At 45.4% G+C, this 27,585-nt stretch overlaps 2 protein-coding genes across 2 annotated transcripts; both read left to right on the top strand.

Moving 5' to 3' along the window:
- The first annotated feature begins 172 nt into the window (after window positions 1-172).
- mecp2 (methyl CpG binding protein 2) lies at window positions 173-14,005 on the top strand. The gene is made up of 6 exons (XM_085780772.1): window positions 173-409; window positions 5,522-5,693; window positions 5,776-5,996; window positions 6,106-6,299; window positions 6,428-6,564; window positions 8,249-14,005. The coding sequence occupies exons 1-6, from the start codon at window positions 378-380 to the stop codon at window positions 10,595-10,597; spliced, it is 3,105 nt and encodes a 1,034-aa protein (XP_085636898.1). The 5' UTR covers window positions 173-377; the 3' UTR covers window positions 10,598-14,005.
- Window positions 14,006-15,469: 1,464 nt separating this feature from the next.
- Window positions 15,470-26,763, top strand: LOC146983949 (uncharacterized). The gene is made up of 9 exons (XM_085780771.1): window positions 15,470-15,762; window positions 19,801-19,974; window positions 20,069-20,226; window positions 20,329-20,527; window positions 23,308-23,404; window positions 23,506-23,677; window positions 24,891-25,127; window positions 26,263-26,381; window positions 26,652-26,763. The coding sequence occupies exons 1-9, from the start codon at window positions 15,485-15,487 to the stop codon at window positions 26,691-26,693; spliced, it is 1,476 nt and encodes a 491-aa protein (XP_085636897.1). The 5' UTR covers window positions 15,470-15,484; the 3' UTR covers window positions 26,694-26,763.
- Window positions 26,764-27,585: the final 822 nt, after the last annotated feature.

Here is a 27,585-nt window from a genome sequence, read left to right as displayed (position 1 = left end):
AGGAAATATGATGCTTATGAAAAACATTTCGTTTTTAGCGTTTTAGTCATTTATTTTTATTTATTTATTTATTTTGTTTAGAAACTTGTACTCGAAAATGTATTTTCTCACTTCTGCAGACATACAGTCTGCAGGTCTGCAGGCTCAGTTTATTTCTGAGCCGGCCCTGAACGCCTCGGCCTGACCGTCTCAGGCTGTAACATCTCGCGGGATTACGCCGCCCCTGCGCTCCGTTGACATCACGTTGTCGTAGATCTCGCGGTGTTTAGTGACTGACGGCGGTTGGAAATGGAGTCAGAGGGGGCGGGGTGCAGCAGGAGGGAGCAGAGATGTTTGGAGGCTTTTTTTTTAATATAAAATTATTTATTTAAATAAAAATGGCCGCCGTGGAGAGCGGAGAGGAGAGACTGTAAGTGGGTTTTTTGCATTTTATCCTCCGTTAAAGCGCCGCCTTCGCCTTCGCCGCCTCCCGCCGCCGCCGAGCTGTTTCTGTCGTGTGTTTTATTAAAGTAAAGTGCGTTGGTTTTCTCCGCGGCCTGTCGCGGCGGAGCGGGGTTAGCGGGAATACGTCACCAACTTACAGCTAAGTCTGTACTTATGCTGTTGTAGCAGGAGCGGAGGTTAGCGTTAGCTTAGCCCGCTCTCCCTACGCGACTATACAGCTTTGACTTCCACACAACTCCCCTGGAAGTCGGCCCGTTGGTCGGCGGTGGTGTGTCCGTCACAAACACCAGAGTCCCGGTCACTGGTGTGTCCGCCCGCCGCTGTCAGAAAGGCAGGGAGCTAACGGCTGCTAGCTAGTTAGCAAACACTGTTTTCATGTGAGGTGAACAAACAGAGTCAGGCTGCTCAATAAACTGGGTTAACCCCTCTGACATCCACACACACACACCAACACCCGGCCCGCACCCCCAAACACATCATGTGCATGATTAGCAACCAGCTGCGTCTGAGCCGCTGAGCCAGGCAGCTCTGTGTGTCAACAAGGCTTCAGACGGGAGTCGAACCCTTGACTCTGTGTGTGCAGGTCTCTCCGTATATGTGTGTGTGTGTGTGGTTTCCTCCATAGCTCACTTCCTGTTCCTGTGGATGCTGCTTCACCTTCACCTGCAGCTTGTTAACACACATGCAAACAAACGTACGCACGCACGCACGCATGCATGCACACACACCTGCGGGTCTTAGGGTGAGTCTGGGGGTTGAGGTGAGTTCAGGTGACATTCAAACGCGACTCTTGATGGTGATTTTTTGTTTTATTAAATAAAGTAACTGAGTTAATTAGCTACTAATCTTCAGTAGTATGATACACCCCGTTGTAGTGTTTCACTGTAGTATTCTAACTTATTGTTGTATTACACTATAGTACCACCGTAGTTCTTCCTTCTGTGTTTGCTTCATCGACCGTTCCAGTTTAAACTTAATTGAGACAGACAGTAAATGAATCCTTATCAGTTGACAGAAAAGTCATCAACAGAAGTTTTGATAAGTTTTGAGATTGATCAAGTCAATCAGTCATTCCCTGAACTGCTGGTCCCTTATATTATTTTAACAGTTACAACATTTCCCGTATATTTTATTATTACTTTTGTTTCTATGCAGACCTGCTAGTTTGATAGTGTCCATTCCTGTAACACTGTTTTTTTGTTTTTTACAAACCAATCAATCAATTGATTTAATAATAATAATTTAAAAAAAAAAAGAATCAATTTTGAAAACAATATTGAACTGCATTTGTTACAGCAGTGATATGCTGTTTACACATTGCTGCATGCGTAACAAATCAGATGATATAATCTAAAACTGCAGGGGAAAGTTACTGTTTGACCACTTTAACCTGAGCGGGACTTTGGGACAGGGCACAGTCACACAGTATCACAGTGTGGTTAAATATCTTTACCTCACTTTGGTTAAATACCTTTACCTCACTATAATAGACTGAATCAAGGTTTAGATAATAGACGTAGACACTGAGCTATTTGGATTGCTGATTATTGACAGGTCTATTAACACTGAATCAACACTGATGTAAATATTATAATAGCCTACTTTGTTTAACCATCACAGTGAGCTCCAGCTGCTTGCGTCCAGTGCTTCAGTCACAGTTACGGAGTCAAACAGAGAGTGACTATGACAGGTGTGGTCTCTGATCGTATGAGTTAGGTCTGAACTCTCAGAATCTTTGTTGTATGCTCTGAGTCTCCAGAGCAGTGATGCTGCAGCTGCTCTGATGATCTGCAATGTTAGAAAAACTTGTTGCAGACCTTTGGTGTGAGCTAAACTTCACACAAGCCTGGTCCAGGTCCAGGTGGTGTCTAATGATAAATCAGTGGTGTTAATGTGAGTTCTCACAACTGGAAGTGCTGAGGAGAACTGATAACATAAATAGAAATAAGTTCAGGTGGCATCTTCCACACAGTGAGGTTACAGACTGATTGTGGATAGGACCAGACCAGGAGGTTATAAAAAAAAAATTTCAACATCAATTTGAACCTGCCTTCATACAGACACCTGGATAAGGTTCTGGTCACATGAGCAAGATCAGTAATAATGTTCTTCATTGTTGTAAATATCAGATCTGGATCAATATATCTAATTTACATAAGGAGACCTAATCCCAGTACAGCAGAGAGGATATCATAAAAACATCATTAACTCCATGTTAGTCTGTAATGAAAAAGTGAACTGAATGATTTAAAGGTCCAGTGTGTAATAATTAACAAGGTTTGTTCAATAAAAATTGTTTGGTTTTCGTAGCCTTGTAATTATTCTTTTATATCTACATATAGCAAGGGTCTTGCTTTAGAGAGTGTCGCCATCTTGCGCCACCATGTTTGTATGGCAGCCTAAACGGAAAATCCAGCCAGCCAGAGAGCGCGTTTCAAGAGTTTCGCGTTCATAAATAAACCAACGAACAAGGAGGAGGAAACACCAGACATATAGTAAAATAGTTTAGATCTTCACCTCATCGCTCCATGCTCCTGAAATACTCCCAGTATTCCCAGTCGTGGTAAACAAGTTTTTTGTCCTCAAAGGCCACCGTCGAGCGAGTGAGTGAGCACTGAAATCTAGAATCCGAACGCTACATATCACAGTTTTACCCCCTTATTACACACTGGACCTTTAAATAAGTATTAATTGAGTTGATGACTAAATAAACAATTAAGTGAATGAGTTATCCAGCAGAAAATCTATGTGAATGCATGTATGCTGAGTGCAGAAGGAGATTGCTGTCTCACTCATTCAGTCACTGCTGTCTAACTCATCCCTGTCCGATCTGAAAAGATGATCTAAAAGGATGCTGAAGCTTAAAGTATTCATTAAATAGAAGGATAATGAGGTAAAGTGATATCCATCCTTACATCTTATCTCACAGTAGTGTTGTGTTCTGTAGGGATCTGATTCCCGTTTGCACCAATCAGGTAATGTGCTGAACTTGGGCCGGGTCGGGCCAAAGTTGGCTGTCATAGATCGGGCTCAGTTTGAGCTCGGGCAGAATGAGTTTTTTTTTTTTTCAAGTAATGTTGTAGCTGTTGCCATCAACCCACAGGGCTCCAGACTAACAATATCTACTAGGAGCACAGCGGCCCCCTAATTTTAATGAGCGCGAGCAAAGAATTTTGTGGCGCACACTGTAAATCTACTTGCAAAGCAAATGTTCACATTTCCTTTTCGTTCATAACCCTCACACACATTGGCCTGACACCTGTAATGGCAGATTCCAGATTCTTTGACTCGCCTCTCCCACATTTCGCCAGTGTGTTAAAAAAACCTGCAAATTTTACTGGTTGCAAATGCGCAAGTAGACGAAAAAAACTGTCTCAAAATTTAGGGGCAAAATGCCCCCATTTAGGGGCAATCTGGACCTCTGACCCATTAACTACTGAAAAAAGGGGAACTGTAGGGTTTATACATTTATAAATAGAATTTATTTGCTCTCACGTTCCCATACACCTTATAAAGCTGTCACTCACACAATCAGTCCAACTCCACAGCTGCAGCAAAAAAAAAGGCTATAACCTTTTTTAAAAAAAATATTTATTTAATTTGGGTTTCGGGCTGGGCTCAGTCCCAAAACTGCTGCCGTGGTCTGGGCTAGATTCGGGTTTGGACAGATTTGATCTGGCTCGGGTTGGGTGCTGTCAGATTTTTTGAGCCGGATCAAAGCTCTAATGTGCTGCTCACTTGTGATGTACCAGGGTATTGTGTCTGAACACTATGTCCAGATGTTGTAGTTATAGTGTCATTTTTGTATCTGTGAGCATGTCCTGTTGACAAATGCTGGAGCTTAGTGCTGTGCGATATGGACAAAATTTGATATCCGGATATAGATCATTTGCCACTGCTAAATTTCTCAAGATTCAAGATGCCATTTTATGTTTTGACATAATTGGAACGTGCTGTGGTGATGTGTGTATGTGTTCAATTCTTTTCACATAAATAAATAAGTGCAGGACAGTGAAAACACAACAACAACAGTCAATGCAATGGCCAGTTTAAATTATAAAGTGCAGGTGCAGTTTGAGTTCATTGGGAGGGTTAATAGTCTCACTGCCACCAGTCAGTGTTTTTTTTCTCTGACTTTTTGTGCATGTATTTTGAAAGGACAGCTGGAGAGAGACAGGAAGGGTGAGGGAGAGACGGACACGCAGCAAAGGGGCCACCGGGTGGAATCGAACCAAGCGTCTACTCTGCAGACGCACAGTAATGGCCCTTTTCCACTACACAGTTCCAGCTCTACTCGACTCAGTTTAGGTGCTTTGCCATTCCAGCTGAGTTCTTCATACGTAGTTCCTCCTCAACGTGGCCGCGTTGTCTCGCTCTCTTTTTTTGATCCTCTCATCAGCTCCAAACACACTCGTTTGCACCTCGATCACGGACCACACATGTGCTGCAACTGAACTAGACAGCTGTTAGATGATTGGCTGTTTGCTTGTCACCGTAGTTTCAATGTCCCACATCCTTGAGTTTTACACAGCTGACCTGTATCACCGGAACAACAGTGTCCTGCGACCCGTAGGAACCCAGTTGCCGACCCCACACATTAAAATTACCATATAAACAATAGAGGGTTATATCGTACGGTAGACATTTTTATATCGCATTTATATCGTAATATTGGGGCAGTGTTTAGCTCACTTGGTAGAGCAGCCGCCCCATGTGTTGAGGCTATAGTCCTCACTGCAGGCGGCCCCGGTTCAAATCCCGCATCGAGCGGCCCTTTCTTGCATGTCATCCCCCCCCCTCTGCCTCCCCATTTCCTGTCTCTCTCTCAACTGTGCTGTCCATTAAAGGCGAAAAAGCCCCCCCCCCCCAAAAAAAAAGATCATAATATTGCACAGCAGCTCATCAAGCGGAGCATACATTAGCCTTTTTTTGAGGATAATCATGGAGTCTTTGATGAGTGACGAGTTAGACCCAAAGTGTAGCCAGCCTGACAAATTAAACAAAACACTCTGCAGCTTTAACCGTATATCATGAGTGATGTGAGATTCAGTTGCCTGATACCATGTGTTTATCACAGGGAGGAGGGTCAAGAGGGCGATGAGGGACCTGTCAACCCTCAGCCCCGCATCAAAGAGAAAGACAGACCACACAGTAAGACCAAGAAGGCCCGTAGGGAGCGTCGCCATGCTGAAAGGGGGGCTGAAACCACATCATCAGCCACGCCCCCAACAGCGGAGGCGGAGACCCAGGTAAGGACAGGCAAAAAAAAAAAGGGGACTAGGCTGTGACACCCTACAAACAATCTAATGGAATGTTACTTCCTACTTCCAGGCGTTGGATCCGGTGGCAGGCCCCTCAGAGCCAGGATCAGCACCAGGTTCAGAATCTGCAGCTGGCAGTGAGTCTGCAGGTTCTCCCAGGCAAAGGCGATCCATCATCCGCGACCGTGGGCCACTGTACGATGACCCATCACTGCCTGAAGGCTGGACTCGCAAACTCAAACAGAGGAAGTCTGGACGCTCTGCGGGGAAGTTCGATGTCTATCTGATCAAGTAATCCCCAGCTATTTCTGATGCTGTGTCAGTTCTTCAAGATAAGATGTAGTTGCACAAATAAAAACATTTTTGTTTGTATTATTTATTTTTTTGTCTTACTGTTTAGCTCGGAGGGGAAGGCATTTCGTTCCAAAGTGGAACTTATTGCTTACTTCCAGAAGATTGGTGACACGACCACTGACCCCAATGATTTTGATTTCACCGTCACTGGACGTGGAAGCCCTTCCCGCCGTGAAAAACGACCCCCCAAAAAACCGAAGGTGGTGAAACCATCGGGGCGAGGCCGTGGGCGGCCCAAAGGTACTCAGGCACTGCCGCTCAAAGTTAAACTTCTGTCATTATATTGAACTCAACAGTCAGCAGAATTTGTGAGCATTTCTTGTTCTCCTCAGTTTTTTGTGTGTTAACCTTCATTCGTGTTTGTACAGGCAGCGGGAAGATGCGGCAAGCTACAGAGGGTGTGGCCATGAAGCGTGTGGTTGAGAAAACTCCGGGCAAACTGCTGGTCAAGATGCCCTTCAGCAAGGCAGAGTCCTCCACTGGCACCTCCTCCACTGCCTCAAAGGTACGGAAAAATCATTTAGTTTCAGGACAGCAACAGTAAATTAACCAGCCCAAACACATTTTTCTCAACACTTCCACCAGGGAAGAGAGCGCTGATTTAAAGCAACCAAACTACAACGTGTAATTCATATAATAATGCAGTGGTTCGCAAACTGGGGGGCGCATAGCCATTGCAGGGGAGGCACGGTAAACCGGCTGCGGAATCGCTGCGAAGCGCCGAGCAATGGAAATCATGTGCGAGCCGGAGCCCTCCCGTTCACATCATTGCATTTATCAATTACTGTGTTTTATTTTGAAAATTAACCGGATTCTCTCGCTGTTTCTTTGTGCGACTTCCTGCCCGGCTTGACGGGATCACTTGCGGCTCACGCGCCGCGGCGCTGGTGTGAACCAGAGCGATATGGCTCTGGTGTGAACGACACAATCCGCTAACATCATAGGGCTCCGCTTCTTGGTGACAAAAACGCACACAAGCTGGAAAGTTGGCTCATCTGCAGCTGTCATTTGGGAGGTGAAGGCAGGGTTTTCCCTTAATTGTCCTGACGTTGATGGAATCACTACAAACTGTAGGCTATGTTACAGTATGAGCAGCAGGGACGGTCAGGTTGAATATTGTTACATAAAAAAATGTAAAATAAATAGAAAGAAAAATAATGACACTGTTCAGGTGCTTGAAAATACAACGAAAAGAATACTGTTACACAGTAAAAAAAAAAAAAAAAAATGGGGGGGGGGCGTGGTAATATTCTTATCAGCCAAAGGCGGGCCCAGCAGAGAAAGTTTGAGAACCACTGTAATAATGCAAGATCAGAGCCTCTAACCCTGTGTCCCAGCTCTCGTATTGCAAGAAACACACAAACATGTCTCTTAATTTCTTGTTAACGTTACCTACCTTGGTAGACAACCCCAAGGATTGCCTTCTTGCCAGCTTCATTGAAAACAAATGCACATGGCTGGGGGAGGGAGGAGGGTTAGTGGTGATTTTTTACGACAGTGAAAATATGCAAACTGTAGGAGGAGCTCTGTAGAGAAAAAAGGTGACTAAAACAGCGAAAAGGTGACTGGACTTACATAGTTCCCCTTTAAGACAGATAAGAGCAACCTCGCTCTGTTGAGTGAGACTGTAGCAGAGTTGCTAACTGATAGCATCTGGTGGTCTGTAAATCAGCAGTAAAACTTCTCGTAAGTCTGAGCTAGGAACCTCTGTCTGTGGAGCCTCTATGCAAGGTCATCAACTGTTATGTTCCTCGTGGACAGGTGTATTTGTGTGGATTTCATGAGAATCTTATTCAAAGCATTTGGGTGTCTGCTTACAGTGGTGGTCTGAAGTTTCATTGTTGATGGCAACTCAAGAACAACACACCCCAGAGGAAGCAAGAGGAAAAGTCCTCAAGGCCAAGGAATTCATTAATCACTGTGGTCAAGAATATACAAATTTTGGTACTTAGTAGGTAGGCAATGAAAAAGGACTTTTAGTAGACCTCAGAAAATAACGCATCAATGACAGAGGTAGGACAGAGAGGGACGTCGGCAAAGCTTCAGAGAAACTACTCGTGCGCTGGTAGCTTGCAATCATTGCAGGGGCATCCCCATCCATCTCCAAGAATCTGTTATGGATGTTTTTTCTTAAAGCAGCAGTGATGTTGCTGCTAATGCTACTCGTTGATATGTTATTTTCCCTGCAGGTGGTGTCTCCTGCCCTGGTGCCCAAGTCCCGTCCTGGGAGAAAGAGGAAATCAGAACAGGAACTTCCACCCCCACCACAGACTGCCCCCAAGAAACGTGGCAGAAAACCAGCCTCAGCTTCAGCAGCATCATCGGGTGCCACAGCGTCCACCTCCTCGGCATCGACCTCCGGTAGTTCAGCAGCTGGGAGCTACGCCGCAGCCGCCATCTTAGCTGCCGAGGCCAAACGGAGAGCAGCCAAGGAGTCTTCCGCCAAACCTGTCCAAGAAACAGCTCTGCCAATCAAAAAACGCAAAACGCGAGAAACGGTGGAGGAAAGGGAGAGTGTTCAGACTCCAGCGCCCACAACAACAGAGACTGGAAGAAGGGCTACTACAGAGGGGGAAGGAAGTATAGGGGAGGGGGCTCCAACCTCGGAGCCTCAGCCCGCCCCCTCTGAGCAAAGCCAGTCCCAATCGCAGAAGCAACCCACTGCTTCTGAGGAAAGCCAATCACATGGACACAAGTCGCATAAAGGGAGGAAGCACAAGGAGAAAATTGGAGATGGAGGAAGCAGAGGAGAGGAAGTGGGTGAGGATACAGGGGATAAGGGAGGAGAGGGGGGAGGAAGGGGTAGTAGCAGCAGCAGTAGCATTAGTCCATCAAAAAGCCACAAAAGGAAGGAGAGGCCACCTCACAAACACCATCACCATCACCACCACCATCATCATCATTGTCACCAACAGTCCTCTGCCTCCACGTTGGATGAACCTCCTCCTTCTCTTCCTCCTCCCCCTCCTCCTCCTCCTCCAACCTCTGGACACACAACACCCCAGGGCCAGTCTAGGCCTGAAGCCGAGTCCCAGACCGTGCCTCTGACCACCACCCAACAATCGCAGCACACCCAGCAAGTTCCTTCCAGACCACAGTCCAAATCTGTGCCTCAGTCCCCGCCCGAACCTCGACATCCTCCCCCTCAGCCACACCACCAGTCCCACCTCCGCCCTCAACAACATCATCCCCAGACCCAGTCTCCCAGTCAGACCCATGCTCAGCCTCAATATCCAGCACCCCAGTCCTCTCCGACCAGGCATGTCCTGCCTCAGCCACGGCCGCAACAACCCGTGCCCCAGATCCACAGTCAGCCCCAGGCATCCCCCCAAAAAGGCCAGTCACAGCCTGTCCACTCCCCAGCCCAGCACAGAACCCCACTTCAGGCTCAGTCCCACCCTCCACAGTCCCCATCCATTCTGCATGTTCATCCACCCCAGTCGAGGCATTCCCATCCTCAGACCCAGTCCCCCACAGCAGTCCAACCTCAAACCCTGCCCAGACACCCCTCTCAACCCCAGAGCCAGCCCAAACAACAGTCTCAATCCCAGCCCCGTCACTCACTGCAGCCTCAGCTCCAACCTCACACCAGGACGCCGACCCAACTTCAGACTCAATCCCAGTCCAGATCCCCGGCCCAAACACAGCCTCAACTGCAGCCCAGAACCCCTGCCCAATTGCAGCCTCAAATCCAGCCCAGAACTCCAGCCCAAATGCAGCCTCAACACCAGTCCAGGACCCCAACTCAAACTCAGCCTCAACCCCAGTCCAGGACCCCAGCGCAAACTCAGCCTCAACCCCAGTCCAGGACCCCAGCGCAAACTCAGCCTCAACACCAGTCCAGAACCCCAGCCCAGTCTCAACCTCACCTGCAACCAAGGCACCAAGCGCAGCTCCAACTGCAGTCAAGAAGTCCTTCGCAACACCAACTCCAGACTCAATACAGACCACAACCCAGACAGTCTCTCTCCCAGCCTAGGCCAGCCCAGCCCCAATCCCATTCCCAAGCACAACCACATTTACAGCGGATTCAAACACAGCTGCTCCCCCAGCCCCACTCTCAGCTAACCAGACCCCATGTGCAGCATTCATCCCACCGGTCATCTCCCAGCCTTACCAGGACCAACCTGGTCCCTGCTCTGCAGAACCAGAGTGAACAGCCCCAAGATCTGAGCACCACACGGTCTGGCCGAGGAAGCCAGCCACTGAGTCGCGAGGTCAGCGTGGAAGAAGTCAGGGCGGAAGCGAGAGGGGAACTGGCCATGACATCAGAAAGCAGAGAGGTTTTAGGAGGAGAAAGAGGGTCAAACAGCACGTCAAGACCTCCCAGCTCCATGTCTACTGGACCTCCTGGAGTAGCGGGAGCCGGGGTCGGTCTGGTCCCTGGGTCAGACGGTAGGGCCAGGCTTCGGGCAGAGCCGGAGACAGCAGGTGAGGGCAGGGAGCTCAGAGACATCGTCCCCCAGTCCGCTGTCCCATGCCCCAGCCGAGAAGAAACTGTAGAGTCACGGACTGCCGTCAGCGAACGAGTCAGCTGATTGGATGGACCGATGAACAGGCTGATCGATCAGTAGACTGACAGACTGAGTCAGCACCAGGTGGAAGAGGAGTGTGACTGGGCTGTTCATGGAGGTTAAATGTTTTTACACTGTTTTCAGATAGAAGGATCGCGTCACACAGCTGGTAGGACAGTCGTCTGATTCCGTCTGGAGACCCCGCAAAGTTCTGGATCAGAGAACCAACCTGGACAGCTTCAGAGAAGAACGGATAGTGTCTTTTTATAGGAAAAACTAATGAAAAGGAAAACCCGATTAAAAAAAGTGTGTGTGTATATATAATCAAAAGGCAGCTGTATTGTCCCGCTAGTCTCCGTGGGGAGGGGGGGAGTAGTTTGGAACTAAAACCAACGCTTAACACATTACTCTAAACAAAACGTTACTTCCGGAATATAACCTGTTTTTTTTATTTCGTATTTTGATAGTTTATTGTTTTGTCTCTGTTATTCAGCTTTAAACTCTGATATTATTGACTGACGGTCCCTTGCTCATTGTCTTGCTGCTGACTGACAGTCCCTTATTTAAAGTCCTGCTCTCACTCAAAGTCCTCCTATTGACTGACAGTCCCTTACTGAAAGTAGTCCTTGACTGAAAGCCTCAGAGGTGATGTGGGGCGGCTGTTTGCACCTTAAACTGGTTTCTTAAAAACCTCACATTTCTTTCCTCCTCATTTTCCATGAAGCCCATTATAAAAGGGGGTTAATAACTCTTCCATCCACTTCCAGACTGCCCCCTACAGGTAGCCAATCTGATGTGATTTTATATTGACATCATGACTCACACAGACCTCATTCTGAGCTGAGTCTTTGAAACCCAGTTTCACGAATTTTTCCTGTCAGACGCTGAAACAGAAAATGTATGAGTCAGCTGTTTGATGAGAAAACCTCAACAACTCCTTGTTTTTCAATTATTTCAAGTGAATGGTTCTTCCAGTTTAGAGATTCTTCCATACTGGTCTTCATTGAATCTATTAGTCTTTTTGTTTCCAAAGGAAGCGCTTTTAATATCAACCAAACCCATTTTACAGTAGCTTTATGCTAGTTTTTAGTGGGAAATGACTCATTGTTTATTGTTTTTTCGTGTTGAATGTCTGGAACAGTTTGCACTTCTCCAGTTTGTACAATCAACCGCCTGCATGTCGCTCAAAGACCCTGCAGGCCTTCAACCGGAGACGCACATGCGCAGAGGTCGACCTCGCAGGGGTTTTACTGTCGGCCGTGTTGATGTTCTGCAGAAGTAAAACCCCTAACGAGGTCCGGTACAGATTCATGTGGAGTCAGATGGAGACAGCAACAGAAACGATTCATTGAGCCGAAAAACCGACTTTGAGTCTGTAAGTCCAGATCTGAGAGTGTGAAAGAGAAATTCCTGAGTGCAGGTTGTGACAACAAGCACAGAGCCTAATACTGATCCCTGAGTGCAGGAGCGAGTCCTTCTTCTCAATCGCGCTCACTATCAATTCACTTTCTGCAGGAAAATACAGCGCATGTGTCATTGGAAAAAAACAATTGTTAGTGTGAAAATTGGCAACGTGAGCAGACGTTGCTAATGGGATTATTTTAGTAACAACGCTGTATCTGCAGATATGTCACCAGGTGGAGACGTCCTGTTCAACAGGAAATCAGTTTGTTATTGTGCAGTTTTAAAATGGGCAAAATAATGCCATAAGTGTTAATTGTGTCCACACTGATAAGCTAGACCCACAGAGGTCAGAAGGACCTAAAGTGACCATTGACTGACAACATGTGTTTGATCTGAGGCTGATTTCAGACCTAAATGTGGATGGTAAACATCACAACAATTTCTTTTTTCCGCAGAAAAAAAATGAACCAAAGCAAATCAGTAAATCAAGGTGAGTGTTCTCACGTCTTATTGGTCACACTTGTCTGAGTGACAAAGGAAACACAGGGAATCACTCCAGTCTGCCGTAACTCACTTTTATACTTGTGACTTACCAACATGTGTGTCAGCATCAGTGTACACATACTTGTGTATCTGTAGGATTTAAAAAAAAAATCCTCTGCTGGGAACAGATCAGAGTCTTTGTCATCACCATTGCTGAAAACTGAGCATCTATATTGTGAACCTCTGCTTTGGCTCAACGTAAACCAAAATAAACAGAAACCATGGCAATCCTACACGCTCCAGTGTTGTTGAGAAAATGGTCACAGTTGCATTATATGAGGTCTGAGAGACAAACAAACTCTCAGTTTCAGCTGCTGACTGTACCTTTCTATACTGCCCCGCTCTGGCCACACGCTGAACTGCATTACATCATGATTCTGTTTGTACACAACTAAAACCAAGAGAAGTTCAGTTTAGTGTTTTACTACATCTGCTTCTACTTTAAAACTTGCTCAGGCTCCACCAGGTGGCAAAGACGGGGTAGCACACCCACAAAAAAAGAAATGAAATTTAAAGACTGAAGATAAAAATGGAACTGAAGAATGAGCTATGCTCTCAGTTATAAACACACACACACCTCATTGTTAAATTAATCTAAAACTGACCTGGACCCAGTTTCCTCCTGTAATCTTCACCGTACACAGGTATGAAGCTCTGTGGTTGGCTGTTTATTGGTGAATTGCACCCTGGGAGTCGTAGTTGACTTTTCCACAGCTTCTTGTAGCTCTGAGGTTTTATTCAGAGACACTCAGTTACAACACATGTCTATCAGCTCCGTCCTCCAGTGTCCAACCTGTCCTGTTTGTCTGCACCTGTCTCAGATCTAGACCTACAGCTCTGGTCTGAATGTTAACTTAGCACCTTAGTGTCCTCGTGTCTTCATGGAGACACCTCAAGCACTTTAGCAATGTTGTTGGAAAATTGAACTTTTCACCCTGAACCAGAAAAAAAAAAAAAAAAAAAAAATGAATGTCTTCATCCTGGATCAAATACATGTGCCTCCTTCTGTAAAGTCCTTGTCTGGTCACCTTGTTGCCGTGGTGACGCTGTCTGGGTCCACCTGATGCTCCTCCCCTCTGCGTACATGGCGCTCCACCTGCCGCCCAGTCTACTCAGAGCAGTGAACCTGTTAGCATGCTGTCTCTCACGCAGCTGCAGAAATCAAACGTCCCTCTGTGAACAGACTCACTCCACAGGACTCGACCCGGCACAAACTACAGTAACCAGCCTCCATATTGCATGTTCCAGAGTTTAGTGCCTATAATATTGTGCGTCTTGCCAGAAGCCACCATGTCAGCCAAGCCATGTTGTGTTTCTAGATTAGTAGTGATGTGTGGTGACTTCATAGTTGCTAATATTGAGGATGAATATTCTGCTTTTATTCTGGTTGGATCAGTGGAAACTCCAATACACTGTCGCTGTAGACAAACTAGTTTTTACCTGTTTTTATTTTTCTTTCTAACTAAAAGCGTTTGTTGTCCCTGATCTGTGGTCGTCTGTTTGACTGTAGCTCCACCCTCACACAACGCAGCAGCAGGATCCAGCTTCTGGAACCGATCCACATCTCTGGACCCAGAAATCTCTTTCTGATCCCCGCACAGACACACACACACACACACACACACACACACACACACACACACACACACACACAGAGAGACACCAGGTTTACCGGGAGCTGAGATGATCAGCTGATTAAGTGATTAGTTGACAGACAGAAAGTCTCTTATCACACATGGATATTTTTCTGTAAAGTCAACACCTTGGAGGTTTTGAATTAAAAATAACACATGTCAGATGTGTTGATAATGGGTCTGACAGCACAATGACCTTAGTGAGGTTTACTGATTTTAATAAAAATCCACTTCACAACAGTTGAGCAACAAATTAACAGTTCAGGTCTCAATAGGCTTACCAGATTGTAGCTGGGTCTCCACAAGAACAGGATGGAGGACCAGTTACAGCTGATGATCTGCTTCAGACAAGCAAGATGTTTGTGATTAATTAGATTGTTCTGACACAGATTAAGTTGACTAAAGCACAAAAAGTAAAAGTTTGTGTGAAACCTTCAAAACTGCTGATCAATGACCATGTACAATTTACATGTAAGACAAAAATCTAAAAGAAACTAAATTAAACAGGTCATGTTAGTTCAACGCTGTCAAGAGAGTTAATGTTAATGTTCATTGTATTTAGTGCATTACAATGACTATAATTCTCAGACAACAGATTTGATCAATTGATTTTGTTGTAAGTATAAATTCAAGATTTTATGTTTTACTTTTTAAAAAAAACTGTGATGATGATGATGATGGTGAGGAATAGGTTTTCTTTTCAGAATAAAAGCAGACCTGGCCATCATATCCTCTTAGGTTAATAAGCTACAAACACAGTGACTTAGATAATGGCAACCTTTTGTGATCTTCACGAATCTTTTCAAAATAAAATATGATATCACAACGAAGATACTCTACTCAAAGAATCCAACTCTCTCACAATTCAAATTCAGTTTTCAAAATTCAGATCACAGCGCTGCGCATTTTATAACATTTATCTGAATTTTGAAAACTGAATTTGAATTGTGAGAGGGTTGGATTTTCAGTGAGGATCAAATTTCATTGGATTTCAATTTCAAATTATACTATTCAGATACAGTTTTTCAATGCAATGATTCAAATTAAACAATACAATGTGATCAAATTATGTGATTCAAATTCAAATGTTCAATTCAATTATTCAAGTTTAGCAATTCAAATTCAAATATAAATGATTCAAATTCAATTTCAGTTTCTGCCCATAGAAGTGACATGACCAGGAAATAAACAAACACACGCACACAGCTGCACACAGAGAGGCTACTGGTGTGATACCTGCAGACACTCCTCGTGACCTCTCGGTGACCTCTGACGGCTGAAATGTCAGCCCTGTGATTGGCTGAGCAGGCTGACCTGCGGACAGGTGAAGATGGCCGTGTTGCTGCTGCTGCTGCTGCTGAGCGGCTCGGTGTCGGTGATGCTCGGACTCTCGAGGGTTTCCGGACTCTCCTCGTCCCCCCCCGGAGCCGGTCCGGACACTGAGCGTGGCAGGATGGAGCTGCGGCGCGTGCGGAGCCTCGCTTCTCAGCCCAGGTACGGAGAGTGCTGGGCGCGAGCTCTGGAGCACCTGGACACGCGCTGCAAAGACATGACGTCAGAGAGTCAAAGCCGGATAGCGCTGAAGTTCACCCACTGTCACCTGAGCAGGTGAGAGACACCAGTAGGGCCCAGCTGCGCTGTGAACGCAGCACGAGTCATCAGCATCAATGCTTTACTGTAATTTGCGGAGAACTGGTGACGTCACAGCGCCACCTGCAGATGATCACAGAACTACAACAGGAGGGCTTGGAGCCAGAGGGGCGTGAAGTGGCATTTTGGGCGAAAATTAGTTCTATATCAAAAGAAAGGTCTTGATGAGCTCTATCCAATGGTGCCAAAAAGACTGAGATCAAACTGTATTGAATAAAGCAACAAAACAATAAAGACCTAATACAAAAGTGTGAGTAATGTTTGGAGCCAGAAGGGCGTAAGTGGACTTACGCCCTTCTGGCCCTGAAAAATACATGTAAATGCATGTAGGACCCACATGTTTGTTCAGAGCCAGAAGGGCGTAAGTGTAGTTGGTGCCCTTAAAGGGATAGTTCACCCAAAATTCAAATTTCACTCATTATCTACTCACCCTCATGTCAACTAAGAGCTGTGAGAATTAGGGTTAGGGGTTAGGAGTGAGTTACGGGGGGGTCCGCACAGCAGTATTTGTCCATATAATGGTTGTCGATGGATACCAACTTTCTTCGTAACAAAAAGACACACCAAAAAACATCCAAATACCTCCATAGTGCTCGTCTGTAATGTCCCTCTGGTATTGAAGCCCCAACATGAGAAATTGTTCCTCTGGTCAGTGCAAATCACGAGAGATTTGCACTGACACAGGAAGAGCAGTGAACTGAGACACTGGGAGCTTCCGCTACAAACAAGCTTAAAATATAGACTTATTTAATTTTTTTTTGAACAATTTCTCATGTTGGGGCTTCAATACAAGAGGGACATTAGAGACGAGCAGTATGGAGGTATTTGGATGTTTTTTGGTGTGTCTTTTTGGATGAAGAAAGTTGGTATCCATTGACAACCATTATATGGACAAATACTGCTGCGCGGACCCCCCCGTAACTCAGAGAAGGCACGGAGGACTCTGAAAATTCTGACAGCTCTTAGTCGACATGAGGGTGAGTAGATAATGAGTGAAATTTGAATTTTGGGTGAACTATCCCTTTAAACAGCATTGAAAATGGCTGAGAAAACTTCAGACATGGAACTTGTCTGAGGCAGAAAAGATTTTGATGAATATTATGAAACAAACTGATGAATCCTATATTGAAGAAGTTGAAGATGAGTCAGAGTTGTTTTGTATGTGATGACAGAGTGATGACAGTAAGACATACTCATGCCTTGAGAGCCTTACTGGGGTCATCCCTATGTTCCCCGGGTCCTATGTAGCTGTTTTGTGTGTGACTAGGGAACATACGACCCTTTTTTAGAAAAAGGGTCGTATGTTCCCCGCTTTTCCCCAAAAGGGGAACATGCCAGTTTTGGTCCCGTACCTGCAGTAGAGTTGTGACTTTGCAGATTTTTGCCTATTTTTGAGTGAGAAGTTGAGGTGTGACTTTGAGTGAGAAGTGGACTTGTCCCATTGGTTGGGTTTAGGCAATGAAGAAACGAGTTGGTTAAGTTTAATACAGTAAAAAGACCAGGTAGAGGCTAGACAGGCCAGATACATAGATAGAGTCCTGATAAGCAGAGAGAGTCCATTGACCGGCAACAGCAGGGAACATAGGACCCTTTTAAAATAATTAATGAATGAGTTAAATGAAAATGAATTACTTATTCAAGTGTTAATTATTCTGTGTTAATTATTCAATCAATTCAATGCATTGCTCAGCAGAAACGCCCAATATGTCCATAGAAGACTTTGAAATGTTTGGTGCCAAAAAGGCATCTGACGTTTTTTCCATATTTTTTTAAATTTTAAAATGTTTTAGAACATGTTCATTGTGTTAATATGCCATAAATTTATTACATAAATACTAATTCATATAAGTATGTCTGTGGTTGCAATGTTGTGGTTTAAGGTTAATGAATACAGTTGATTGAAGTGTGGTCAAAATTTTGTTTTGTCTCTCCTGTAAAGTTTGTCAAAAGCCACTTACGCCCCTCTGGCTCCAAGCCCTCAGTGCAACCAGGTCTACCTACCGGTTCAGGTGTTGATGGTGCTGACCCTGCAGGCGGTGGTCTGGTCTCAATCCATTATTTGCAGTGAGTCAATCTCATCCAGGTTTGGTCTGTAGCCTACTCAGCATCACCCCATCTGTAGGTGATGTTCATGGCTCTTCAGTGTGAGGACAGGAGGACACAGGCTGATACAGGTGTCCCCAGCCCACTGCCTGTGAGACACTGTGCGTTGTTGACTCTTCACTTGACGTCCATCAGAGACTCCAAACATCTGTGGAGCTGTAATGATGTTCTTACTTCCTGTGCATCTTAAAGCAACTACAAACAACTTTCAGCTGGATATGCAAAAGTCTCTGGTTTCTGCTGATGTCTCTGTCCTACAACAACAGGCCATCGGTGGGAAGATAAGCTATTTCTAAATAGTGTAACTCCTATACCTTCAGGAGGCAGTGGTCGGGTCGGTGTACCGGATAAAACGATTTATAGTATGCAGACCAGAGGAGATGGCATGTCTGATGAGGCTATTAGCATTGAGTTGGCGGCACGGTGGCGCAGTGGTTAGCACTGTTGCCTCACAGCAAGAAGGTCCTGGGTTCATATCCCCGGCCGCCCAGGTCCTTTCTGTGTGGAGTTTGCATGTTCTCCCCGTGTCTGCGTGGGTTTCCTCCGGGTGCTCCGGTTTCCCCCACCACTAAAAACATGTTGGCTAGGTTAATCCTCCAGTCAGCGCCACTGACCAAAGGTACTGGCTCATAATCTGGAGTTGGTCCCTGGGCGCCGCACAGTGGCTGCCCACTGCTCCTCAGGGATGGGTTAAATGCAGAGAAAGAATTTCACTGTACTAGCTGTATATGTGACTAATAAAGTACTTAAAAAGAGTTGTTGCTACTCTAGCCAGTAAGAACCAAGCTCAATTGACCCTTCGTGTAAGCCCCGCCCCCTTGGTTACTGTTGCTACGCCGGGCAAGCTTTCACTCCCAGCCATGCTCCTGGCAATTTGGTATCGATTTCAAAGGAAATATCAGCAAATTTCTGGATAAACTGTTCTGAGACAATAGAGAGAAGAAGTTTTCAGTGACGTGACTCGCGCAGGAGGATAAAACATCTGTTCATCAACGACACGACTGGACAATGTACAGAGCAGCAGTAAGGGCTGGTAATTTTACCGTCTATCAACCCACGAAGACTTAGGTCATCTCACTGGTTGTCAAACTGCAAGTTTTTTGGGCGATTGTGAACCACATACAGCTTTCACTGCTGTTTTTTTTTCTCCCAGCGCTGTATCAGTCAGTGAAAGCAGTCCCTGCCTGGAGGATCCCTGGCCTAAAAGCCCAGGTAAAAGCCCTAAAAGTCATTTCGGAGGTGAACATATGGTTATCCCCGTATTTACACTTGCTCAAGTCGAAAGAAAAGTCCGCTCGTGTATCTGAACATCTCTATATTGCTGCTGCCGCCGCCGCCGCTGTAGTAGCAGCAGCAGCAACAACATCCTTCTCTACAAACAAATATTTTTCGTCCTAGTCTCAAAATGTGTCCACAAAAGCAAACGTAATGACTCACTGCCGAAAGCTTGCCAGGCCTATAGTTACGGTTGCTAACATAGGATTGGACAATAGCCGTTTGTGGGTGGGGTTGGCGAAGGGTCAATTTTATCGCTATATTTTCGTCATGGCTGATGCTGGAACAGGATCCACAGAGAGAAACCTGCCGCTTTTGTCCACAAGGGTCGCCAAAACCAACACAAAAAAATGAAATTAAAGTTCTTTGCAGTTGCTTTAACAGTAGGACCTAATCATCCAATCAGACCCTTCACACTGTTCTCTGAATGAATGTTCTGGAGAAACTCCAGTACTTTTACCTCAAGGTGTTTGATCTTGGCTCTATGACTCAGCTCCTCCTCTGAGGAAAGTCCCTGCAGACTGTGGACTGTAGGTGTAAAGACATGAACTGTTCTGAGTGTCACCAGCTCACCTGTCAGATTCAACCTGGACTCTGTGGTCTCTCTCTCTCTGTCAGTTCAGGTAGAGATTTCCCAGCATGCCCTGAGGGTTCAGAGGTCAGCAGGTGCACAGGTGGGATGGATGCTGTGGCCTTTAACACCTACACAGAGTTCTTCACCCACACTCATTCCATTTGTCACTTCCTGCAGTCTGAAGTCTGGCAGAGCCGAGCTGAAAGCACCATGTACAGGTAAAGTCAACACAGGGGAACACATGTGAACTGACCACATGAACTGAACATACAACAGTGTGTGTGTGCTTGTGTGCTTGTGTGCGTGCGTCAGGTTAACAGAGAGTTCAGCAGGTGTAGCTGAGCAGCTTCAGTCCACTAGGCAGATTACCGAGGACCTTATTGAAGCCCAGAGTTCTGCCTTACAGGCACAGCAGGAGATCCTGAATAATGGAGAGGAACTGAGACTCACCCTGAAGGACTCTACACAGGGTAAATACACACATAATCTCTGACCTGTCTGTCTCACCTGTCCCTAAACTGCCTCTCTCACCAGTCTGCTTCTTGCCTGTCTCTGACCTGTCTGTCTCTCAGGCCTTAGGGCGGTCTTCTCTGAGCTCAGCAGTGTGTCCAGGGAGCAGCAGGTGGCGCTGTCTGAACTCTTTAACAGAGTTTCCTTCCTGCAGAGCTTCTTAATGATGGAGGCTCACAGTCTGAGCTCCTGCTGTTACAATGCTGCTGCTCTCTGCACTGCCTTCCTCATCACCTCCACCCAGCGTTCCTCCAGAGCCAGGTAACCCCCCCATGAGCCGTGTAACTGCTCTAGAACTAGGTAATTGCTCTAGATAGAACATGGGTTCTCAACTAGTCTCACTCTGGGACCCACATTTTCCCATGGTTATTAAGTTGCGACCCACTTTTATAGAATTCAAACCAAGATTTTCTTTTAAAGCCTTTAAAAACTCATTTAGCTCTTTATTGAGCAAAGTGCATTTCAGAGCACATGAATGAAACTGAGGAGGACCATGACAACTGCATGTACGGAAGTGAATAAAAAAATATCAAACTGCACAAAATGGAGACCAACAAAACGATATATTTGACTTCTAATGCATCTCTGCATTCAGAGCATATTCACAAAAGTGAATAAATATCAAATTGCACAAAATAAAGACCCACAAAACAAGGTATTTTCACTGCATTCAGGCCACATTAATAAGAAAGTGATATCTTTGCATTCAGAGCAAGTGGAGCAAATAATAAGGAACTGAGGAGGAGCATTACAACTGCATGTGTTCACGTGTCTCCTGTGCCTTTCAATATAAGTTATTTTTCAAAATAAAAGACATGTCCAACATCAGATGTGCATTAAAGCAGAAGTAAGCGATATTTTTGTGTTAATATAAGTCTTAAATAGTTATATCTTCCGACAGCAATCACTTACATAGAGTGTTTGGACCGAAACACGGGTCTGTCAGTCCCTCTGCTCTGCTCTGAGCCGAGAAAACCTTTCTCGTATCCTACAAGTTTTATCCAATGAGGAGAGAGAACGGCATGAAGGGGCGGTCCTCTCTGTGTGTGCAGCCAAGGGATGCGCCTGAATGTGGTGACGTAGGGACGAGGACCAATAGATCCATGACGAGGGTGGGGGCTGCTAACTCCATCGGCTGACAAGAAGTTATGGTGCGTTCAAGGCAACCCGTAACTCGTGTTTTTCCGACCTGTGAAGTCGTACCAGTTCGATCTGGTACGAGTTCACGGGTTGGAAGTTACGAGTGGCCGTTAGAGTGCACTTTCACAGGTAAAACAGGTCGGAAAAACACGAGTGGGTTGCCTGGAACGCTACAAAGTCGTAAGTCGTGACTTGAAGCTGTAATTTACGGTTTCAAAAGCCTGCCTGGAACGCAGCATTAGCCAAAACGACCGGATCGCTTACTTCTGCTTTAAATATTATTTACTTTTTTGACCAGCTGTCCGCGACCCATCCAGAACGGGTCCGCAACCCACTTTTGGGTCCCGACCCACCAGTTGAGAACCACTGCTCTAGAACCAAGTAACCCCTCCAGTACCAGGTCATCCCTCCAGAGCCATGTAATCTCTCCAGGGCTGGGTAGCTCCTCCCCCTTCCACCTTCCGACATCTCCCAACTTAAGACAGCTGTCAGTAATGGTCGCTTAAAGCCCCACTATGTAGGATTCGTGGTACTGGTACTCTGGTTGAGAAGAGCAACTGTCTGCTATTGTGCCTTTCCCAGAGAAGCACAGTAGCCTACGTGAATTCGTTGCCGGTGCCGTCGCAGGTACCGGTGCCTTTGCCGTCGCCACCATCATTACCAGTACCGGTACCAGCAGTCCTGTTGCGGTACCGGTGGAGAGCAAAGCTCAAGAGCTGGAGAAAGGCTGGTCGGGCGTGAGGCCCAGCACAGGGCGCTGGTGTGTGGGTGAAAGGAGCAGGGAGACCGGGCTTGAGCTCGTGCTCTGGAGCTCAGTGGAGCTGCGGTGCACCAGGACCACGGTGTTCCTACCCGGCCCTCACAGGAAAGTTATTGCCGTTTGAGCTGCAGCGGCCCTGCGCTCAGGCTGCAGCGGAGGCACCATTCATCCTATTAACCATTTTTCTACCACTTGAATGAGTTTAGAAACATTATTTTAAGGTTGAAAACTACATAGTGGGGCTTTAATTAGTCTTTTGTACTTAAAAGATCATTACAGTTTTTTACAATCTGGACCTTATTTCTAGCATAAAATACGATCATTTACTCACCCAGATAACTTTGGTGTCATTACAAGTTGTTCTGATGAAATTAGATCTAGCCGAGAGCCGCGTATATCCGTATAATGCGAGTCTATGGGGCAGAGCAATTCAGCCTCTAAATAACACATTATCTGCAGAGAAACTCGTTCATTTCACCAATATTTTGTTATGATAAGCTAGTGCTATTCCCCTCTGAGTCCGGGTTAGCTGTTATCAACATCCAGGGTCTGTAGGTTGACCTACTGACCTCTGACCTGGATGATGTCATACTACCACTAATGCTACGGTTCGTTTCTGTATGATTCTGACTTGTCAGAACAAAATGAGCGGCTGGATGAAGTTCAGCTTCCTCAACCTGGACTCACTAAAGCTCCGGCTAGTTGCGCTAAAAATGGACCTGAATGCTGAAGTGGAATCATTATTATCAGAATGAGCCAGGCAGCGGTCGGAGATGACATCATCCAGGTCAGAGGTCAGTAGGTCAACCTACAGGCGCCGGATGTTGATAACAGCTAACCCCGGACTCAGAGGGGAATAGCACTAGCCTATCATAACTAAATATTGCTGAACGAGTTTCTCTGCAGATAATGTGTTATTTAGAGGCTGCATTGCGTGCCCCGTGTACTCGCATTATACGGGTATACATGGCTCTGGGCTGGATCTAATTTCGTCGAACGACTTGTAATGACACCAAAGTTATCTGGGTGAGTAAATGATCGTATTTTATGCTAGAAATAAGGTCCAGATTGTAAAAAAAAAAGGTAATTATCCTTTAATCAATGACGCTGTATGTGTGTGTGCCTGTGTGCGTGTGTGTAGGTTGGTGCTACTGGGATTGGTGTGTTTGAATTTCTACCTGGAGAGGAAGATCTACCAGTTTGTGATGAGCTCTGATCATCCTGAACACAGACACATGGTCAGTATGGTCGCCTGACTCAAAGAACATGACTTAGAGACTTGTGTGTGCTCGTATGTGGTTGTTGACACTGTGTGTGTGTATGTGTCCTCTGTCCTCAGGAGCTGGTCACAATGTATGTGAATATGCTGCGGCGGCTCATGGTGTGTGTTGGATTGTGTGTCCTGCTGTGTGTATGTGCCCGGTACAGAGACCCGGTCCAGCAGAGTTTGCAGGTGCTGAAGCAGCTGAGAGAGACCCAGCGCAGCCTGCAGGAGGTGCTGCAGCATGCAGGTGAGTCCAGTCTGCAGGAGGAAGCTCAGGGAACCTGCTGAAAGCTGAATCTAGAAGTCTCTCTCTGTTTCTGTCCGTCTGCCTCTCTGTCTGTCTGTCTCTGTACAGAGATTTGGGGCAATACTTATAAATCTACACTACAACCACTGTTGATTCTGCAAAAAAAAGAGCAATCAGGATAATTCATAACAGTGGTTACAGAGAACACACAAACCCCTTATTCTCAAAATCAAAAATACTGAAACTCACTGATCTGGTATACTTTCAAACAGCACAAATCATGTACAGGGCAACAAATAACATACTACCAGTAAATATTCAAGCATGTTTTTTTCTGAGAGAAGGGGGAGTATAATCTGAGGGGGGAACTGAACCTAAAACATCTGTATGCACGCACAAACCTTTTGCATTTCAATATGTGGAGTGAGACTGTGGAACAGACTAGCGGAGGAGCTCAGACAATGAAAACCTTCTGTTGGTACGCTTGGGGTCCACGTTGTCTGTTAATGTTTCATGTACTGTATTGTTAGTTTTGTACGTGCTTTATTGTGTGTGTGTGTGTGTGTGTGTGTGTGTGTGTATTCATACTGTTAATGTTTCGTGTGTATTGTAGTCTTGTATATGCTGTATTGTTTTGTGTTATATGTATCCAGGCTCCTGCAATAAGCTTTTGGTAGCTTCAATGGGAGACCTGATTCACACAAAATACGTGTTGTGTGTGTGTGTGTGTGTGTGTGTGTGAATAAACTTCATGACTATTAATGTCCAACCATGAGCAAATCCAAACAGCGCTACAAACAGATGGTATTTACAAGGTACAGGGAAGAAGAGGGCTATGACAAACATTAAGGTTTTCACACTTTTGCCATACTTGTCACTTATTGTATTTATTTTGACACAAGCAGTCATGGTGGTGTTGTTTGTTGGTGATTGATTGTTTTGTTGAGAGTATTAAAACAAAAAACAACAACAACAACAACAACAACAACAACAACAACAACAGGAAGTAAGATAACCTAGGATTCTAGGTAGGGAAGGGGTAGGAATGAATAAGCTAATGCTTCTTCCTATTCCTTTTCAAACATACAAGGTTTTTATCGACTAGTGCTTCAAGTGTAATATGTTATTCACATGTTTGAAATAAAGTATTCATTCATTCATTCATTCATCCATTCATTCATTCTGTCTGTCCTGTGTGTCTGACTGTCTGAAGAGAGCTTGGGGCAGACACAGAAGAGGGCCGAGGAGAATCTGGTCCAGGTTCAGGTGAAACCAGCGGACAACAGTCACCAAGAGACTACATCACCGTCAGTCTCCCTCCTCCAGAAGAGAGCAGAGAGTAGAAGACGAGAGGAGGTGCTCAGGAGGAGACGTGTGGAATTAAGAGAAGAGCAGGAGGAGGAGGAGGAAGAGGGGTGCAGCTCAGACCTGTCTCACCTCTCACACACTGGTCAGTACTTGCCTCATCATCGCCTGTGTTGGCTCAGTATTACTGAACCTGAATCCAGGAAATTGGTGGTTCTGGTGTCTCACCATGTTCAAACAGCTGGCTACATCACCTCCTGATTTTTGGCGCCAGAAGGCGAGACAAACACCCAAATACAGGTAATACTCAGAAAATTAGAATATCGTGAAAAAGTTCATTCATTTAAGTAATTCAACTTAAAAGGTGAAATGAATTATTTAGACTCATAACAGGCATTGCAAGATATTTCAAGCTTTTATTTGTTAGAATTTTGATTATTATAGCTTACAGCTTATGAAAACCCCTCTCAAAAAATTAGAATATCGTGAAAAAGTTCAATGTTGTAGCTCAAATTGTCACAGCCTCGTCAGCCAATTAATCCAAAACACCTGCAAAGGGTTCCTGAGCCTTTAAAAGCTCTCTGTCTGGTTCAGTACAGTTCGCAATCATGGGGAAGTGAATGAACTTTTTCACGATATTCTAATTTTCTGAGTATTACCTGTATATGTTAAAGAGCCTTCAAAAAGTGATAATTCCATAATATGTCCCCTTTGAAACAAGAATATCAAACAAAATCTTTTATCTTTAATGTAAAAATCAACAGTTGTGATTTCATGAGGAAACTTTTTTGAGTTGGCTGAAACAACCAGGTTTAAGTTTTTACAGTGTACAAAAATGTCTCTATGATGTTGAAATGTTTGATTTGACACCGAGATCTTTCATACGGGAAAACTACGTGATCCTCTTGCCAAAAAAAAGAAGACACCCCCTTGCCAGAAATAGCAGCCATCTTGGAAGTGGTGGCCATCTTGAATTTTTGAGTGGCTCATGTAAACACAGAACACCCAAGGCAACCAGAGCCAAAGTTCAGTATATTTGAAGGATTTCCCTGAACCCTGCAGTGATCTGCTGCCATCAGGAGATTTCACTTATGTGTGCAGATGGTGGAGCCCTCTGCTGGATTAACACTGAAGTTAAATCTGCTGCTCTTTGGTACTCTGCTACTCTGCTACTCTCCTGACTGTTGACCCTCAGTGACCTCATGAAGAAGAAATGGCCACAGTTTCCTGTCCACTTACTTGTGGCCATTTAGTTTTATCACTCTGTGTTTGTGCTGCAGGTGCTGACAGTGTCCTGCTGCCCCCCACTACCCACAATCCCTTAGTGAGTCCAGGCAGGCGTCCTCGTCGCTCCTCCTCCTCCCCTTTGGTCTATAACGTCCTGGTGGAGGACACACAGGTAGATCAGATCTGATTATTGATGATTGATGATTGATGATTGATTATCTTAGGTCCAGTCATTCAGTTATTCAGTCGCTATGTGTGTGATGGTCTCATGTGACATGTGATGAAGCCACAGGTAGAGCAGGTGTAGTGGGTGGAGTCTGATAAATGTCCCTATAACACTAACCAGAACGGATTTCACCTGCATGAGCTCTGACCTCTCCTCTTTTCTCTCCTCCCCTGAACGTTTCTTCATCTTCGCTGTCCTCTTCCTCCTGGTGTTCAGCGTCGTTACAGTCTGAGGAGCAGGAGGTCAGACACTCGCTGACTTCATGCCAACATGAAGATGAGCATATTTTTAAACGGTTTGATATCAATAAAGCACAGTTTTAAACAGACTAATGTGTGTTTGACATGAGACATAAATCAAACACACCCTCATTCACTAATTCACTGACACTTACACCACCACACCTGTTGTTGAGGGTGAAGATCTCTGCTCCCTCATGAGGCCGAACATCAACTAAAGTCAAATATCCGCATTCATATGAAAGAATATAACATTTACACTTTTCCCATTTAAAGGAGACATATCATGTCTCCTTTCCACAAAGTAAAATAGTTCCCAGGTGTCTTAAAGACATGTCTGTGACATGCTTCGGTCAAAATCCCCCAAAGATCAAACATCACAGCTCTTTTCATCCTCTCTAAACAGCCCTGTTCAGAACGGCTGGTTTCAGTGTCTGTTAGTGATGTGTCGGTCGCGAACGATCCGGCTCTAAGAGCCGCCTCTTTGAAGTGAACGACGGGAGCCGGCTCCTCATTGGGAGCCGTTTTAGTTTTTTTTTCTCCTCTGCTTGTTGTAGTGAAAGCCACAGATCGACGGGGGAAGGGGGTAAAAACAAAACTAATCAACCAGCGCATCCAGCACGAGCCTGTGGCAGCACCTCTCTCTCTCTCTCTCCCCCTCTCTCTCTCTAGCTGGTGCGGGCACTCAGGCACATGGACAGGTAGGGTAGTGACAGTAATAAACAAATGCGCTAAATCGCGCTAATGCGTTCAAATTGCTATCCTCCCCCCATCTGACAGTCTGACCGTCCGACGGAAGGGGGGGCGCATTTGGGCATTTAAATAAGCAGTAAGCAGTTCAAAGGCAGAGTGTAGATTGTGCAAGGTGAAAATCTCATATGGAGCAGGTTCCACAAACAACCTGCACAGGC

Source organism: Trachurus japonicus, chromosome 7 (assembly GCF_045865225.1).
Source record: "Trachurus japonicus isolate A0001 chromosome 7, Traja_1.0".
NCBI classification, from domain to species: Eukaryota; Metazoa; Chordata; class Actinopteri; order Carangiformes; family Carangidae; genus Trachurus; species Trachurus japonicus.
This window is presented reverse-complemented; position numbering and strand designations above follow the sequence as displayed.

What these genes read in the sequence shown, in the direction of transcription:
- mecp2 (XM_085780772.1), top strand. Translation starts at nt 378, where the DNA reads ATGGCCGCCGTGGAGAGCGGAGAGGAGAGACT. An exon ending in GAGAGCGGAGAGGAGAGACT is followed by an intron (nt 410 to 5,521) that starts GTAAGTGGGTTT and finishes TGTTTATCACAG; the next exon opens with GGAGGAGGGTCAAGAGGGCG. An exon ending in CCTCCTCCACTGCCTCAAAG is followed by an intron (nt 6,565 to 8,248) that starts GTACGGAAAAAT and finishes TTTTCCCTGCAG; the next exon opens with GTGGTGTCTCCTGCCCTGGT.
- LOC146983949 (XM_085780771.1), top strand. Translation starts at nt 15,485, where the DNA reads ATGGCCGTGTTGCTGCTGCTGCTGCTGCTGAGCGGCTCGGTGTCGGTG. An exon ending in ACCCACTGTCACCTGAGCAG is followed by an intron (nt 15,763 to 19,800) that starts GTGAGAGACACC and finishes TCTCTCTGTCAG; the next exon opens with TTCAGGTAGAGATTTCCCAG. An exon ending in ATCCTGAACACAGACACATG is followed by an intron (nt 23,405 to 23,505) that starts GTCAGTATGGTC and finishes CTCTGTCCTCAG; the next exon opens with GAGCTGGTCACAATGTATGT.